Here is a 13,641-nt window from a genome sequence, read left to right as displayed (position 1 = left end):
TATGTTTTGTGGTATTGAAAAGAAAAATGTTCCATGTGTTGTAAAACGAAAAGTAAAAAAGAAAGAATTCTTTTGGGATCAACGCCAACACTAAATATTTACATTTTGAATACTTTTATTTCATTATGATATGCCGAGGTATTATATGCTATGAAAAGCGATTTTCGCAGCGAATAAACACGTGTCATAAAGCAAAATATTTAATAAGAAGAGGTAATGAGTTGGTTTATAATCCAACATTTTATAGCTTTTATTTTGACTGGCTGATCATTACCGGAAGTGAAAATAATATAACACATTTATTCAGATACATTCATTCAGAACGAATTTTCTGTTGTTTTGAATCGCTAAGTTATTTATTATAGTTTATTATTAATAACGAATTATTTCAACGATTTGTCGAACACTGATATTAAATCTAGTATGCGGAAAATACTTTATGTTGTATTTTATTTGTGACGAATCTGATGCACACTTCATTCAAGGGGGATTAGCTCAAATGGTAGAGCGCTCGCTTAGCATGCGAGAGGTAGCGGGATCGATGCCCGCATCCTCCAATATTTTCATTTTTCCTAATATACATATATTCTAGGTATCATTTACTAATAGTGGTTATTATATAGATTAATATTCCATGAATAAAACAAGCAGCTAGGTATGAATACTGTACAAACAGGCTTGATCTACGTCAAATACTTTTCTAAGTATACTTATTTAAGTGCAGTAGTGTGAAACTTTTATTCAAGTATAATAATAGCATAACAAATACAGTAATGTCAACAAAAAACACTGCCACGTGCACAGTAATAACCCAACAACAATAATATTTAAGAAAAATAAATTAGTTTTATTTCAGAAGCAACACGTTGGTTCCGAATGCGGACGTGGGCGGGGAAACTCACCGGAAGTTGTCATGTTCTGCGCTGAATGAGGAGCAGCAAAACGTTCAAACGTGACCACGCCGATCTGAGAAAATACTAATTATACCAAGGTATTATTTCTATGGTTCGTTTTCTGAAAAATAATATTTGAAATGTACATTTTAATAATTTTAAAGACTCAATTCTTGTTTGCGTCAAAGGAGTAATTGTTGTGAAGCTGCCGGGCTTCAGAGGCCTGCGAGCGCTCTTTGTTTCAATACTGGTCGTGTATACACCGTAACGTGTCTTTATAAGAGAGTCAGTAGATGCTAATTTTTGGTTCCGTAGTAAACACTAGTGCTCAGTTTAGTAATTGTATACATTTAAACCGGCTAAAGCTTGAAGTGGACACCACTAATATAACGACTATAAATAGTCAATCTGCTTGTAGCCACTGTTGCTTCTCAGTCACTGACTTCTCATAAGTGGTGTGTAAACTTGTTTGTTGTGTTTATCTAGCTTGAAAGCAGATTCGTTGTGTTATCATGGCTGATGATGAAGGATTTGTCGTCCGTGTTCGGGGTTTGCCTTGGTCTTGTTCTGTAGAAGAAGTGTCCAGATTTTTTTCAGGTAAGAATGTGGAGACAACATACTGATCTTTGTAATACTCAGGTGTTTTTAGCTGTAAAGTTAACAAAAAGTTAAAATTTCTCTTTTAAGGCTGCAAAATTGGCAACAATGGAACAGCCATCCACTTCACATACACACGAGAAGGCAGACCAAGCGGAGAAGCATTTGTGGAGCTGGAGTCAGAGGAAGACTTGAAAATTGCAATCAAAAAAGACAGAGAAACAATGGGCCACAGATATGTGGAAGGTAGGAAGTTCAGAGTTTTTATGTACACTACCAGTCAAAAGTTTTTGAACCATGTTTTTTTTTTTCTTCTGCTCACCAAGCTTGAATTTTAATTGATCCAAAGCACAGCCAAAAAATATTATTTTCTTTTTAAAATAACTTTTTTAGAAATTTTAAAATACAATTTAATCCTGTGATTTCAGAGCTGAATTTTTAGCATCATTACTCCAATGGCATGATCCCTCAGAAATCATTCTAATATTCTGATTTGCTGCTTAACAACATGTGTTGTAATAATATTAATTATTATTTTTATTATTATGTTGAAAACAGCTGAATAGAAAGTTCAGAAGAAAAGCATTTATCTGAAATAGAAATCTTTTGAAACATTTTAAATGACTTTATCATCACTTTTGATCCATTTAAAGCATCCTTCCTAAATAAAAGTATTAATTTTGTAATAATTTCTTTCCCATAAAAAAAAAAAAACCTGACTCCAAGCTTTTGAATGGTATAGTGTATAATGTTTCAAAAGCTTTTTATTTAAGGTAAATGCTGATCTTTGGGTCTGTCTAAGAATCCTGGGGAAAAAATCCTGAAGAATCCTGAAAAAATGTGCTTAACTGTTTTAAATATTGGTAATAATAATAAAAATGTTTCTTAAACAGCAACACGCTGCAACTTAAGAAAACACATGCAAACAGAATTCACAAAAAAATTCTGCAATGCTTCATTAATGGTTAAAATCAGGTCAAAATTCGGTCCCAGCTGGGTTCGTCACTTTTTGAGTCCCCCTGAAACATTTCCGTTGTGGTCCGTGCTATTTACAGCGCATTTGTGTGTTTGGTTGTGTTGTGAGAATTTGCAGCGCGTTTCTGTATTTGTGTTTGCGTTGCGAGGATTTGCAGTGCCCGTGTTGTCAAACTAATGAAGATGTTTTTTTAACTTGTTGTCGTTTTTTCTATTTGCATGTGTTTTCTTAAGTTGCAGCGCTTTGAGCTCTCTCGGCCACCGTACAAATCATTATTTTAGAATGATTTCTGAAGGATCATGTGACAATGAAAAGTGGAGTAATGATGCCGAAAATGTAGCTTTGATCACAGAAATAAATTACATTTTAAAATGTAATTAAATAGAAAGCAGTTATTTTAAATAGTAAAAATATTATAAAATTGTAGTATTTCCACTGCACTTTGAATCAAATAAATTGAGGATTGGTGAGCAGGAAAAACTGTCAAAAAAGTAGTGTATGCTACCATTTAGAAAATTTAAGGTCAGGAAGATTTTTTTTTTTTTTTTATAAGAAATGAATGCATTTATTTGGCATGATGCATTAACACATTTGCAGTATGCAGCATTTCAGCACAGTTTGAATTTTCTTTTTTTTTTTTTTCTTTTCAGTATTCAAATCAAACAATGTGGAAATGGACTGGGTTATGAAGCACACTGGTCCAAACTGTCCAGAGACTGAGGGAGATGGACTGGTCAGATTGCGCGGCCTTCCCTTTGGATGTAGCAAGGAAGAGATTGTGCAGTTTTTCTCAGGTATATTCAAACTCTTCCCTCCAGCCCTTCACATAGTCATCGGGAGAAGTAATGGCCAAGCGTAGTCCTCATTGAGGTGAATTTGACCATTCCCATGGTTGCTAGAATAATTTGACACAATAATTCGTTAGTTAACCTGCTACTTCAGGAATATTCCTTTATTAGCTACCAACTTTTGGGATGGCCACTTTATCATCAAGTCTAAGCCAAGTTAGTGGAATGCTTGCCCACTTGTAAGTGGTGGAACTCTCCCATTAGGCTTCATTGCAATATGCTCTTTTGTTTTAATTTCTTATTTTAATTCAAGAAAAGATCAAAACAAACTTTGTAAATGGGAATGTGATTTATTTAATATGTCCCCGTTGGGGTTATCTGTCCTTGGGTTGAAGGGTTGGAAATCGTGCCAAATGGGATAACATTGCCGGTGGACTTCCAGGGGAGGAGTACGGGGGAGGCCTTCGTGCAGTTTGCTTCACAGGAAATAGCTGAAAAGGCTCTAAAGAAACACAAGGAAAGAATAGGGCACAGGTGGGGATGGATGGTTGGATGGTTAAGCTGTTTTTCATGTGGTAAACACCTACTACAGTAAACATTCAAAGTGGTATGCATCATGATCTTACACACGCCACATGGACACGCACACTTCTTTACCAGAGGGCTCCCAGGGCCTTGGTGGACTCCTACTGTTTGTTTTATGTGTTTATTTGTGAGTCATGAAAATGTTTGGATTCAAAAAGGCTGAATGCATATTTCCTGCATAGCAGTGGTGCACTTGGGCATCATGGGATTTTCTAATTCTTAGGAATGCAAACAAGTGCCTTGCAGCAGCCGATTTGAATACCATTTTAGACTTGATTGTGTAAAGGGACTATATTTACTGTCATGCTGAAGTAAACATTAGAGCTTAATGCATGGATGGCAAGATAATTTTGAAAATTTGCAAAACATTTATTCACCTTTAGGGCATCCAAGATGTAGATAAGGTTTTGTCTTCATTGGAACAGATTTGGAGAAATTTAGCATTACATCACTTGCTCACCAATGGATCCTTTGCAAGCAATTGATAAAAACATCACAATGATCCACAAGTAATCCAGTCCATCAGCTAATGTCTGCTGACGTACAAAGCTGCCTGTTTGTAATAAATCCATCATTAAGGCAGGGCTCGACAGTGAAGGAGAAGTCCACTTCCAAAACAAAGATTCACATATAATGTACTCACCCCCCTTGTCATCCAAGATGTTCATGTCTTTCTTTCTTCAGTCGTAAAGAAATTGTTTTTTGAGAAAAACATTTCAGCATTTTTCTCCATATAATGGACTGATATTGTGCCCCGGTTTTGAACTTTCAAAATGCTGTTTATATGCGGCTTCAAACGATCCCAAATGCGGTTGTAAACGATCCCAGCTGAGGAAGAAGGATCTTATCTACCAAATCAGTCAGTTATTTTCATTTAAAAAATACATTTGAAATACTTTTTAATCTCCATCGCTTGTCTTGCCTTTCTCTCCCTGAACTCTGTATTCTGACTCAAGGGTATGTCGAAAAAATCCTATCTTATTTTCTCCCTCAACTTCAAAAATCATTTCAAAATCATCCTGCAGAAGTTCCAACCCAGTCTTTGCAACATGAACGTGCAAAGAAGATCAAACACCCTTAACAAAAAAGGTAAAACAACGATATAGGACGATTTCGAAATTGAGGGAGAACATGAGATGGGACTTTTTATTTTTTATTTTTTTTTATTTTTATTTTTTTTCCTCGACATACCCTAAACTGTCATGAACCGGAACAAAAACAGTCCAAGCAGAGTAAGACAAGATGAGCATTTGGCATTAAAAAGTATATAAATTGTATTCTTTTTATTAAAATAACCGATCGTTACGCTAGATAAGACCCTTCTTTCTTAAACATACAAACAAACATACTGTGGTAGGAAAAAAGATAAATATTGTATACGACGTATGATATAGGCTAAGCAACATCACATGATCAAGCACCAGCACGATTGCAAATGTGACAGATTTTATACAACAGTAGTTCAATTAACAAGTAGTTAATATTAACTGACTTGCATTTTAGACAGATTATTGACTGTTTTTCCTAATGAAAATAGTTTTATGCAAAACAACGGCATAACAGTCACACATCTCCGAGCAACACACAACAGTGTTTTGTTGCTGTATGATTGAGCATTTTTTAATGAATCGGGTGAGTCAATGATTCAGTGAGCCATTTATAAAGATAAAAAGTTCATTAAAAAATTCATAAAAAGTCATTTATTGAATGAATTAGCCGTTTGAATGAATTGGTTGAATCAGTGAGTCATTCATTAAGACAGCGACTTGCCACCACTTTCTGGTGGTTTGGTTACATATTTAAAAGTATCATTGCATTTTTCCATTTCAGATTAATGTGTTAAAAAAATTAAAACATTAATCTTATAACATTATTTATGCATATGCAATCTCATGGATTAAAACTGCAAATAATTGCAATTTTGTGTTATTGATTTTATTGATAAAATGTAAAAAATTGACACATAAGACATTTAGTCAGGTTAGGAAAATATTGCCCTTCAAAAAGTTAAAAAGTGTCCTAGAAAAAAATTAGAAGGCAAATATCACAAATATGCTGATTAAAGTAAGACCTCATATAGCAGTGATGAGAATATTGCTTTAGAATGGATTACATTTACACCAAAAAATGAGGGATTTTTACTGGAGGAGGCATTATTATATTTTTCCAGAAGTGACATTTTAAAGATAAAGTGGTTAATTATGGATTTCTTGCAAACACATTCTTTTGCTTCAAAACTTTAATTGTCATGTGGATTACATTTCTGGATTGTGATGTTTTTATAAGCACTTTGGATTCTCATTCTGACGGCACCCATTCACTGCAGAGGGTCCTTTGGTGAGCAAGTGAGGCCTGTTTTCCTTAAATTTGTTTGTTGTTAATTTGTTTTAAACTTGAAGAAACAAACTAATCTACATCTTTGAATGCCTGAGGGTGAGTACATTTTCATTTTTGGGTTTTAATGGTCTAAGTTTTAATTCAAAAAGGCCAAATGTTCTTTTATAAAGCTCTAGGAAACGTATGCTATAAGATGAAGTCAAGAATGTGCTAATATCAAACTCTCAAATGCATGTGTATTGTACATGTAGTACAGGGGAATGTATCATACTTGTATATTTATTTTTCTTTGGTGTCCATTTTCTGAACAGGAGTGTTTGTGTTCTTGCGTTGCATCTTATTGCTGATCTGTACGGTTGTAGGTATATTGAGATCTTTAAGAGCAGCCGAGCTGAAGTGCGGACACATTATGAACCCCCACGTAAAGGCATGGGCATGCAGAGACCCGGGCCTTACGATCGACCCAGCGGAGGAGGCCGGGGCTACAACGGCATGAGTCGTGGGGGATCCTTTGATCGGATGCGACGTGGCGGATACGGTGGAGGTGAGACCCGCTGCTGTTGTTGTGCCACATTTTTGTGCTTTTTGTGCTTTCTTCGATTTTACTTATGTGTGTTTTTTGTTTTTTGTTTTTTAAATAGGAGTATCAGATGGACGTTATGGTGATGGTGGTAATTTTCAGAGCACCACAGGTCATTGTGTTCATATGAGGGGACTCCCTTACCGGGCAACAGAACCAGACATCTACAATGTAAGTTGGGGCTGTTTCATATGCTTAACTTTATGACTTGGATTATGAAATGTTATATTTAGATGTTAAAAATGTACATTTTAAAGTAAGTTATACTTTTTCTTTGTGCAGTTTTTCTCTCCTCTGAACCCAGTGCGTGTGCATATTGAGATTGGTCCAGATGGGCGGGTAACCGGTGAGGCTGACGTGGAATTTGCTACACACGAAGATGCAGTGGCTGCAATGTCAAAGGACAAAGCAAACATGCGTAAGTTAGGCGTATCCTGAAAGAATTGCTTTTGTGTTATTGATATTAAATATGGAAATTTTATGTTTAAAATGTGTATATATAAATGTATTAACAATCATCTTTTCTTTTTTTTTTTTTTTTTTTTCAGAACACCGTTATGTTGAGTTATTCTTAAACTCAACAGCAGGGGGCAGTAATGGCGGCTACGGCGGGCAAATGATGGGGGGAATGGGTAAGTTAATGGTACAACTACTGTGACTCTTCACATTACATTGAGAAGGCCAAGCTGATGTGATAATGTCACAATAATTAATAATTAAATGGTTTTAAAGTCTTAAAGGGATAGTTCACCCAAAAATAAAAATTCTGTCATTAATTACTCACCCACGTCATTCTAAACCCGTAAGACCTTCGTTCATCTTCGGAACACAAATTAAGACATTATAGATGAATTCTGGGAGCTTTCTGACCCTCCATAGACAGCAAGGGTCCTACCACGGTCAAGTCCCAGAAAGGTAGTCATGACATCGTTAAAATAGTCCATGTGACATCAGTGGTTCAACCTTAATTTTTTGAAGCTACGAGAAAAGAAAAATAACGACTTTATTCAACAATTCTTCTCCTTTGCATCACCCAGTGCCATTATGGAGAGTATTACAAAAGTTTTATGGGTTTGGAACGACATGAGGTTGAGTAATTAATGACAGAATTTTCATTTTTGGGTGAACAGTCCCTTTAATTCACGTTTTCATAAATAAAGGAAATTTATCAATTCAAACAAAATCAATTTATCAAAATCAAACATTTTTAAATCAAAATATGTTTACTTGAGATGCAGATTTAATATATGAAGCCTTGTTTTCTGAGAAATTGAGCAAAATTAAATATTTTAAATTCTATTTAATGTTATTTTCTTAAAACATTTGCTTCCAAAGTAAATGTATCTAGATTTTAAGTAATGGAGATCTGTTTGAAGATGTATTTTTAAACTTTGAATCATTGCTAATACATTACATTTCAAGACCATATTGACACATTGTGTTCCATTCTGTTTATTCCTTAACCATTCATACTTAATTTTAAATTTACCTTCATAAAACTTGGAGAAACCCTGATAGACCTGCATTCGACAATAATCTGTTATTCTAATCTACAATAATTGCTAAACTAGTGCTTAAACGTATTTTCAGTATTATATATCTTACTTTTTTTTTTTTTTTTTTTCCTTAGGAAACCAGTCGTCTTATGGACATGGAGGCCAGCAGATGGGTGGAGGCTACACTGGAGGATACAGCAATCAGTCCAGCATGGGAGGCTACAATGACTACAGTGCGTTTTGACTTTGTACTTTTTTTTTTAATTGTGTATTTTCAAATTTTGCTCATTTTCTGGTTCTCACACATTTATTCCTCTACTTCAACAGATAGCCAGGGTGGGATGAACAACAGTTATTATGGCGGCAGCCGCGGATCAGTCGGCATGAATGGCATGGGAGGAGGCTGGGGCATGTAGATGCACCTTAAAGGAGTATATTTGAGTGTCAGGTCGTCTCGATTTTGCTGAGGCCGTCTGGTTTTTGTTTTTGTGACGACGACTATGGGACGAATCCAAATCACTCCTTGCCCACCTGTACTCTGAACCTCAGCGTTGGAATCAGTATTACATTTCCTGCAATTCCTGAGCTGAAGGGTCAGCCGTTGAGCTCAAGTCATGGCGATTGTCCATTAGCCCCATGCTTGTAAATATCCTCCAGATATATCGTTCACTTCAGAGACTGTAGAACACCGGCCTCGCATGGCACGAGGTGCTGCAACTCCACTTTTTATAATGCGGAAAGGACTTTGTTGAAACTGATTTTTAAAAATAAACTGGAAAATGTTTTTCTTTTTCTTGTCTGGCTATTTCACAAGATGCATATTTTAATTTTCATTGTAGATGTCGCAATGCCCTCTGTTGATTTGTCTTTGATTTCTCGTGGTTAATAAACATTCACAAATGAATTGTCTCTGCTTTATGCTGTTTTGTCTTTTTTTCCTCTAAGTCATTACGTAAAAACAAAGGTTTATCAATAAACCGGTAAAGATCAACCAACTTCACACAATAAACACTTTCTTTTAGGCAGCTCCTGGCTCCTGACTATGATTTATGCCTGCACATTGTGAAATTGCAATTTTAAGCACAAGGTGGTGCCAGTGATCCAACTGCAGAAAATCACATTTTATTAAAGGGATTTCTTACCCAAAAATTAAAAGTCTGTCATTAATTGCTCATCCTCATGTTTGTTCCAAGAACTTTCTTAATCTGAACTAAAAATTAAAATATTTAAAATGAAATCTGAGCGCTTTTTGACCCTCCATAGACGGCAAGGGTACTACCACGGTCAAGGCCCAGAAAGGCTGTGTTGCCAAGTCTGCGGGTTTCCCACAGAATTGGGCTACTTTAACACTTGTTTTTCATGTCCGCGGGTTTAAGTGACCCCGATAACGCAACATTTTGCTCCTGGAATGCTAATTTTCCCGGGGAAACCGCACCAAAAACGTGCATTTTACCCTCTGTAATGCGATTTTTAATGGGGTACTCCCTTCAAAATGCTAGTTTTGAGTAGCAACTGGGTGGGTTTTGTTGTAAAAACCTGGCAACCCTCCAGAAAGGTAGTGAGGACAATGTTAAAATGGTCCATCAGTGGTTCAACCAAAATTTGAAAAGCTACGAGAATACTTTTGTCTACAAAGAAAACAAAAATAACCACTATGTTCACCAGTTCTCCTCCGTGTCACCCTAGCTCCATTACCCCTTATTTATAGACAATACCACGACGCATGCGCTCTGTATGTAAACAATGCGCAGCGCATGCGCCCTGATACTCTCCATAATGGCCAGTTATCTTGTTTAATTAACTTCTTATCATCTTAATTTGTGTTCAGGAGATGAACGAAAGTCTTACGAGTTTGAAACGACATGAGGGTGAGTAATTAATGACAGATTTTTAATTTAGGGGTGAACTATCTCTTTAAACTATAGTCATGAACACTGTATCCTGAAATAATACAAATGCATGTACTTTAAAGTAATAAGTGACAGTTATAGCTTGATGTAACTCTATAAAGGTTTGTTTTAACATCGTTTTGTCTCATAAAAAAAACAAAAACTATAATTATAACGCTGAAAGCATCTTCTACAGATGTTATATTGACTCACTGCCGAAAAATTCACTGTACGCTTATATAGCAGGTCTAAACTTGTGAACAATCACTAAACCAGCTATGAGTTGGTCATACCAGTTTATGTTTAATCTGTTTTTGCAACATAGTCAACCAGTTTAGACCTAGAAACTAGTTACCTTCTTAAAATGGATTTATTATTAACTGAACAATAATAAACCTGTGACAATACTGTTCCCTCACTGTCAAATTATCAATCAGTCTCTACTAGATGTACTATTTCAATATTAGCTTTTCTGTACTACGTACTCATGATTGATTAGGTGTGGCTTCAGTGATTCATGGGAAATATGTGTTTGCCGGTCTATATAACGTTCATGTTCCTGGCAATCCACACGAGACTTTTGACACAGTCCCCAGCACGCGCATTTGCGTCCAGATCGCGGACGGTGCTGGAGGCAGGGAGGTACAGTCAGTGAGACCAACTTCTGATCCTCTCTTATCTCGGATTATACCAAAAGGAATATGAATACGTTACGAACAGCGATCTTTTTCGTCCAATGTCTAGGTAAGTGTTAAAATTGCTTCTTAATAAACTTGCAAGCGGACCTGCCCAGTATGTGGTAGTTTGTCACACGAGATTCTTACATGAGGGCGAAACCTTGTAACAGACTTTTTTCTTTTTCCTACGGAGTTATTAAATTACTTTTGACAAGTTTTGTACATTTTTTTTTTTCACTGTTTATTTCATAGTTTTAACATTTTACAGTATACCCGTATTACCTTTAAGTTTTTAGTATTGCTATTGTTTTTCCTTTTACATACCTACTGTATGCAAGATACATAAATATATGTCCAAATAGGAATATCCATAAAGTGTCTTGTTCTATTCCAGTGTTACTCAAGGTGTGCAGTGGCGCCTCTATGGACAGGTATGAGAGTGCCAAACCCAAAACTACAGTGGTCAACCTCTTTCACACCCTGGAGAAAACAAACACAACAGGGCTTCAGGTGGACAAGGAGACGAATGTCTATGAAGATTATGAAGATGAAGACGAATACGATTATAACTCTGGGGATTATGACCTTTACCAACCAAGAGGTAAAATTGCGTCATTTCTCTGAGGGCAGTTTGTAAAAGTTTCAATCCCCAGTGCTGATATACACAACAAGTACTTGAAAAAAGTATAATACATTAGGTGGAATGACCTTTATTTATTATTAGTTTCTAGTTAATAAGTAATACGTAAGTATTGTATACATACACAGGAAATGCTAGTGAACACATGAACATATGCAGTGACTGTTAGACTATTGTACAGTATTAGATCATCATGGACTGACATCACAGCTTTTTCTTGCTCAACAGTGGCATTATCCACCAAACCCAAACATCCGTCAGTGGTTCCCACTACAGAGAAGAGGACAAGAAAAGGAAAACGGAAGGGCAAAGGAAAAGGCAAGGGAAGAAAGAAGAACCCTTGCCTGGGGGAATACAAGGATTTCTGCATTCATGGAGTGTGTCACCATCTGAAGGAGTTGAACACTCATTCTTGTGTGTGAGTTTTGTGCGTTTTTAGTTTTTGTTTGACAAATTTAGGACATCTTTGGTTTTTGGCTTAACCTCGGGTAGACACTTGCATCCAAAGTGGCTTACAAGACGGTTAATCTAACTTTCTTTTTCGGATGGGCTTTCTTACAGATGTAACTTAGGATATTCAGGAGAGCGATGCCATGTGTTCACCCTAGCAGTTGGTAAGGAGGAACAGGGTTACAGCCGGACCACAGCTCTAGCGGTAATAGCAGTGGTCCTGTCTCTCATGTGTGTCGCAATCATCGCCATTCTGCTGGCACTACGGTAAGTTACCATGAATCAGCATTATATTGCTTTTTAATCATTAAACCACTGTTGTCATTCAAAATTCCTTAGATATTCAGTATGTTTTTCTCACAGGTACCACAAAAAAGATGACGCTGATGTGGAAAGTGAAGAAAAGGTCAAACTTGAGTCAATGTCAGTACAGCAGTGATAAGGGAAGAAAGGTAAATAGTTGTCAACGAATGGCTAGATTTAATGTTCCTTATTAAAATGAATATTAAATAACATTTATTATTGTTTTACAGGACGAGGAATGCCAAAAGGACATGGATAGATAGCACCGAGGACTGAGGAGTAAGCATGGGCACAATTTCTACATTCGTCCCAGTGTCCTACAGTCAAAACGGCTGTCTACACTGGCATGAAGGATGTTTTGAACGCTGCTTCCATGTGCAGTACAATGTCAACATATTCTCTTTGTGGAGAACATACTTAGAGGACTGAACCGGATGAATGTATGGCGACTTAATCTAGTTGCTTTTTCGTTTGTTGCTTATTTATTTATTTCAAAAAGGGTGTTTCTGGTTTCTCCAACGCCACAAAGCACTTGTAATTATTTATTTATAATGTATTGGTTATTTATTTTGATATGTAACAATTTTTTGTGTACTGAATGCACTGTAAGACGTTTTGTAAATGTGTTTTTATTGTAAAAATATTTATTATTGATAAATACAATCAAATAATGTTCTAATAGGACTGAGGTTGCATGACAGACTTTGCAATCACATATGGAAGACCTTCCAGTAAAGTTTTAATAATAATATTATAGCTAAGCTGTGAAATAAACAGATTTGCAGAGCTCTAAAAATCAATCATTAAATGACGTATTGTGGAGGAATGTCAGACGCAGGGCTTTGTAGGTCTGTTGTATGTATTACTGAGAAAGTGTAGCTTAAATTAAGTGAAATAAAATGGAATATGTCTATCAAAGTATTTTAAGTACTATGTGTCTAGTATAAAATAACATGATTTCATTAACAACTTTTAAGCAATGATAACCATTTTCAATTTGTGATATTACTGTTTCATTTTAATAAACAACTGTTGAATTGTGACTTTCTAAGTGTTTCTTGTTTTCAATATTTGTCCTTTTTGTCTGATTTAAGTGCAGTGAGTTTAGATATGTTGTTATGTACAAGCATGTTGTAAGGTTTAAGCTAAATGTTTAAACACTGATTCTCCAGAAGGAAAAACGATGCATTAAGAGCAGGGGGTGAAAACTTTTGAACAGAATGAAGATGTGTACATTTTTCTTATTTTGCCTAAATATAAGTACTGCCCTTAAAAATATTGTATGTGTAATATCTTATTCAGGCCAATACTAAATAAAAAAGAACATGTATTTTTATGATTCCCCTTATTTTGGTCAAATAATAAACATTTTGCAGATTCTGCAAGGTGTATGAAAACTTTTGAACTGTACCTAACTTTACAAGACAAAA

General features: G+C 35.8%; 2 protein-coding genes and 1 non-coding gene across 3 annotated transcripts; all 3 read left to right on the top strand.

The window, feature by feature from the left end:
* The first annotated feature begins 484 nt into the window (after positions 1–484).
* trnaa-agc (transfer RNA alanine (anticodon AGC)) lies at positions 485–557 on the top strand. The gene has a single exon. It is a non-coding gene; the product is annotated as a tRNA-Ala (tRNA).
* A 312-nt stretch (positions 558–869) lies between these two features.
* hnrnph1l (heterogeneous nuclear ribonucleoprotein H1, like) lies at positions 870–9,170 on the top strand. The gene is made up of 11 exons (XM_051093087.1): positions 870–991; positions 1,380–1,490; positions 1,581–1,736; positions 3,117–3,260; positions 3,650–3,788; positions 6,539–6,720; positions 6,818–6,927; positions 7,039–7,174; positions 7,305–7,388; positions 8,387–8,485; positions 8,580–9,170. The coding sequence occupies exons 2-11, from the start codon at positions 1,406–1,408 to the stop codon at positions 8,666–8,668; spliced, it is 1,224 nt and encodes a 407-aa protein (XP_050949044.1). The 5' UTR covers positions 870–991; positions 1,380–1,405; the 3' UTR covers positions 8,669–9,170.
* Positions 9,171–10,696: 1,526 nt separating this feature from the next.
* Positions 10,697–13,473, top strand: hbegfb (heparin-binding EGF-like growth factor b). Its single transcript, XM_051092384.1, has 6 exons — positions 10,697–10,885; positions 11,213–11,419; positions 11,687–11,876; positions 12,020–12,175; positions 12,272–12,360; positions 12,442–13,473. The coding sequence occupies exons 1-5, from the start codon at positions 10,843–10,845 to the stop codon at positions 12,345–12,347; spliced, it is 672 nt and encodes a 223-aa protein (XP_050948341.1). The 5' UTR covers positions 10,697–10,842; the 3' UTR covers positions 12,348–12,360; positions 12,442–13,473.
* Positions 13,474–13,641: the final 168 nt, after the last annotated feature.

This window comes from Labeo rohita, chromosome 21 (assembly GCF_022985175.1).
Source record: "Labeo rohita strain BAU-BD-2019 chromosome 21, IGBB_LRoh.1.0, whole genome shotgun sequence".
Taxonomy (NCBI): Eukaryota; Metazoa; Chordata; class Actinopteri; order Cypriniformes; family Cyprinidae; genus Labeo; species Labeo rohita.
The sequence above is the reverse complement of the archived record's forward strand: the minus strand, read 5'-3'. Positions and strand labels throughout refer to the sequence as shown.

Coding starts and splice junctions, on each gene's coding strand:
- hnrnph1l (XM_051093087.1), top strand. CDS start 1,406: ATGGCTGATGATGAAGGATTTGTCGTCCGTGTTCGGGGTTTGCCTTGG. Junction 7,175..7,304: donor AAAGGACAAAGCAAACATGC/GTAAGTTAGGCG, acceptor TTTTTTTTTCAG/AACACCGTTATGTTGAGTTA. Junction 7,389..8,386: donor GCAAATGATGGGGGGAATGG/GTAAGTTAATGG, acceptor TTTTTTCCTTAG/GAAACCAGTCGTCTTATGGA.
- hbegfb (XM_051092384.1), top strand. CDS start 10,843: ATGAATACGTTACGAACAGCGATCTTTTTCGTCCAATGTCTAG. Junction 11,877..12,019: donor TTGAACACTCATTCTTGTGT/GTGAGTTTTGTG, acceptor GCTTTCTTACAG/ATGTAACTTAGGATATTCAG. Junction 12,176..12,271: donor GCCATTCTGCTGGCACTACG/GTAAGTTACCAT, acceptor TTTTTCTCACAG/GTACCACAAAAAAGATGACG.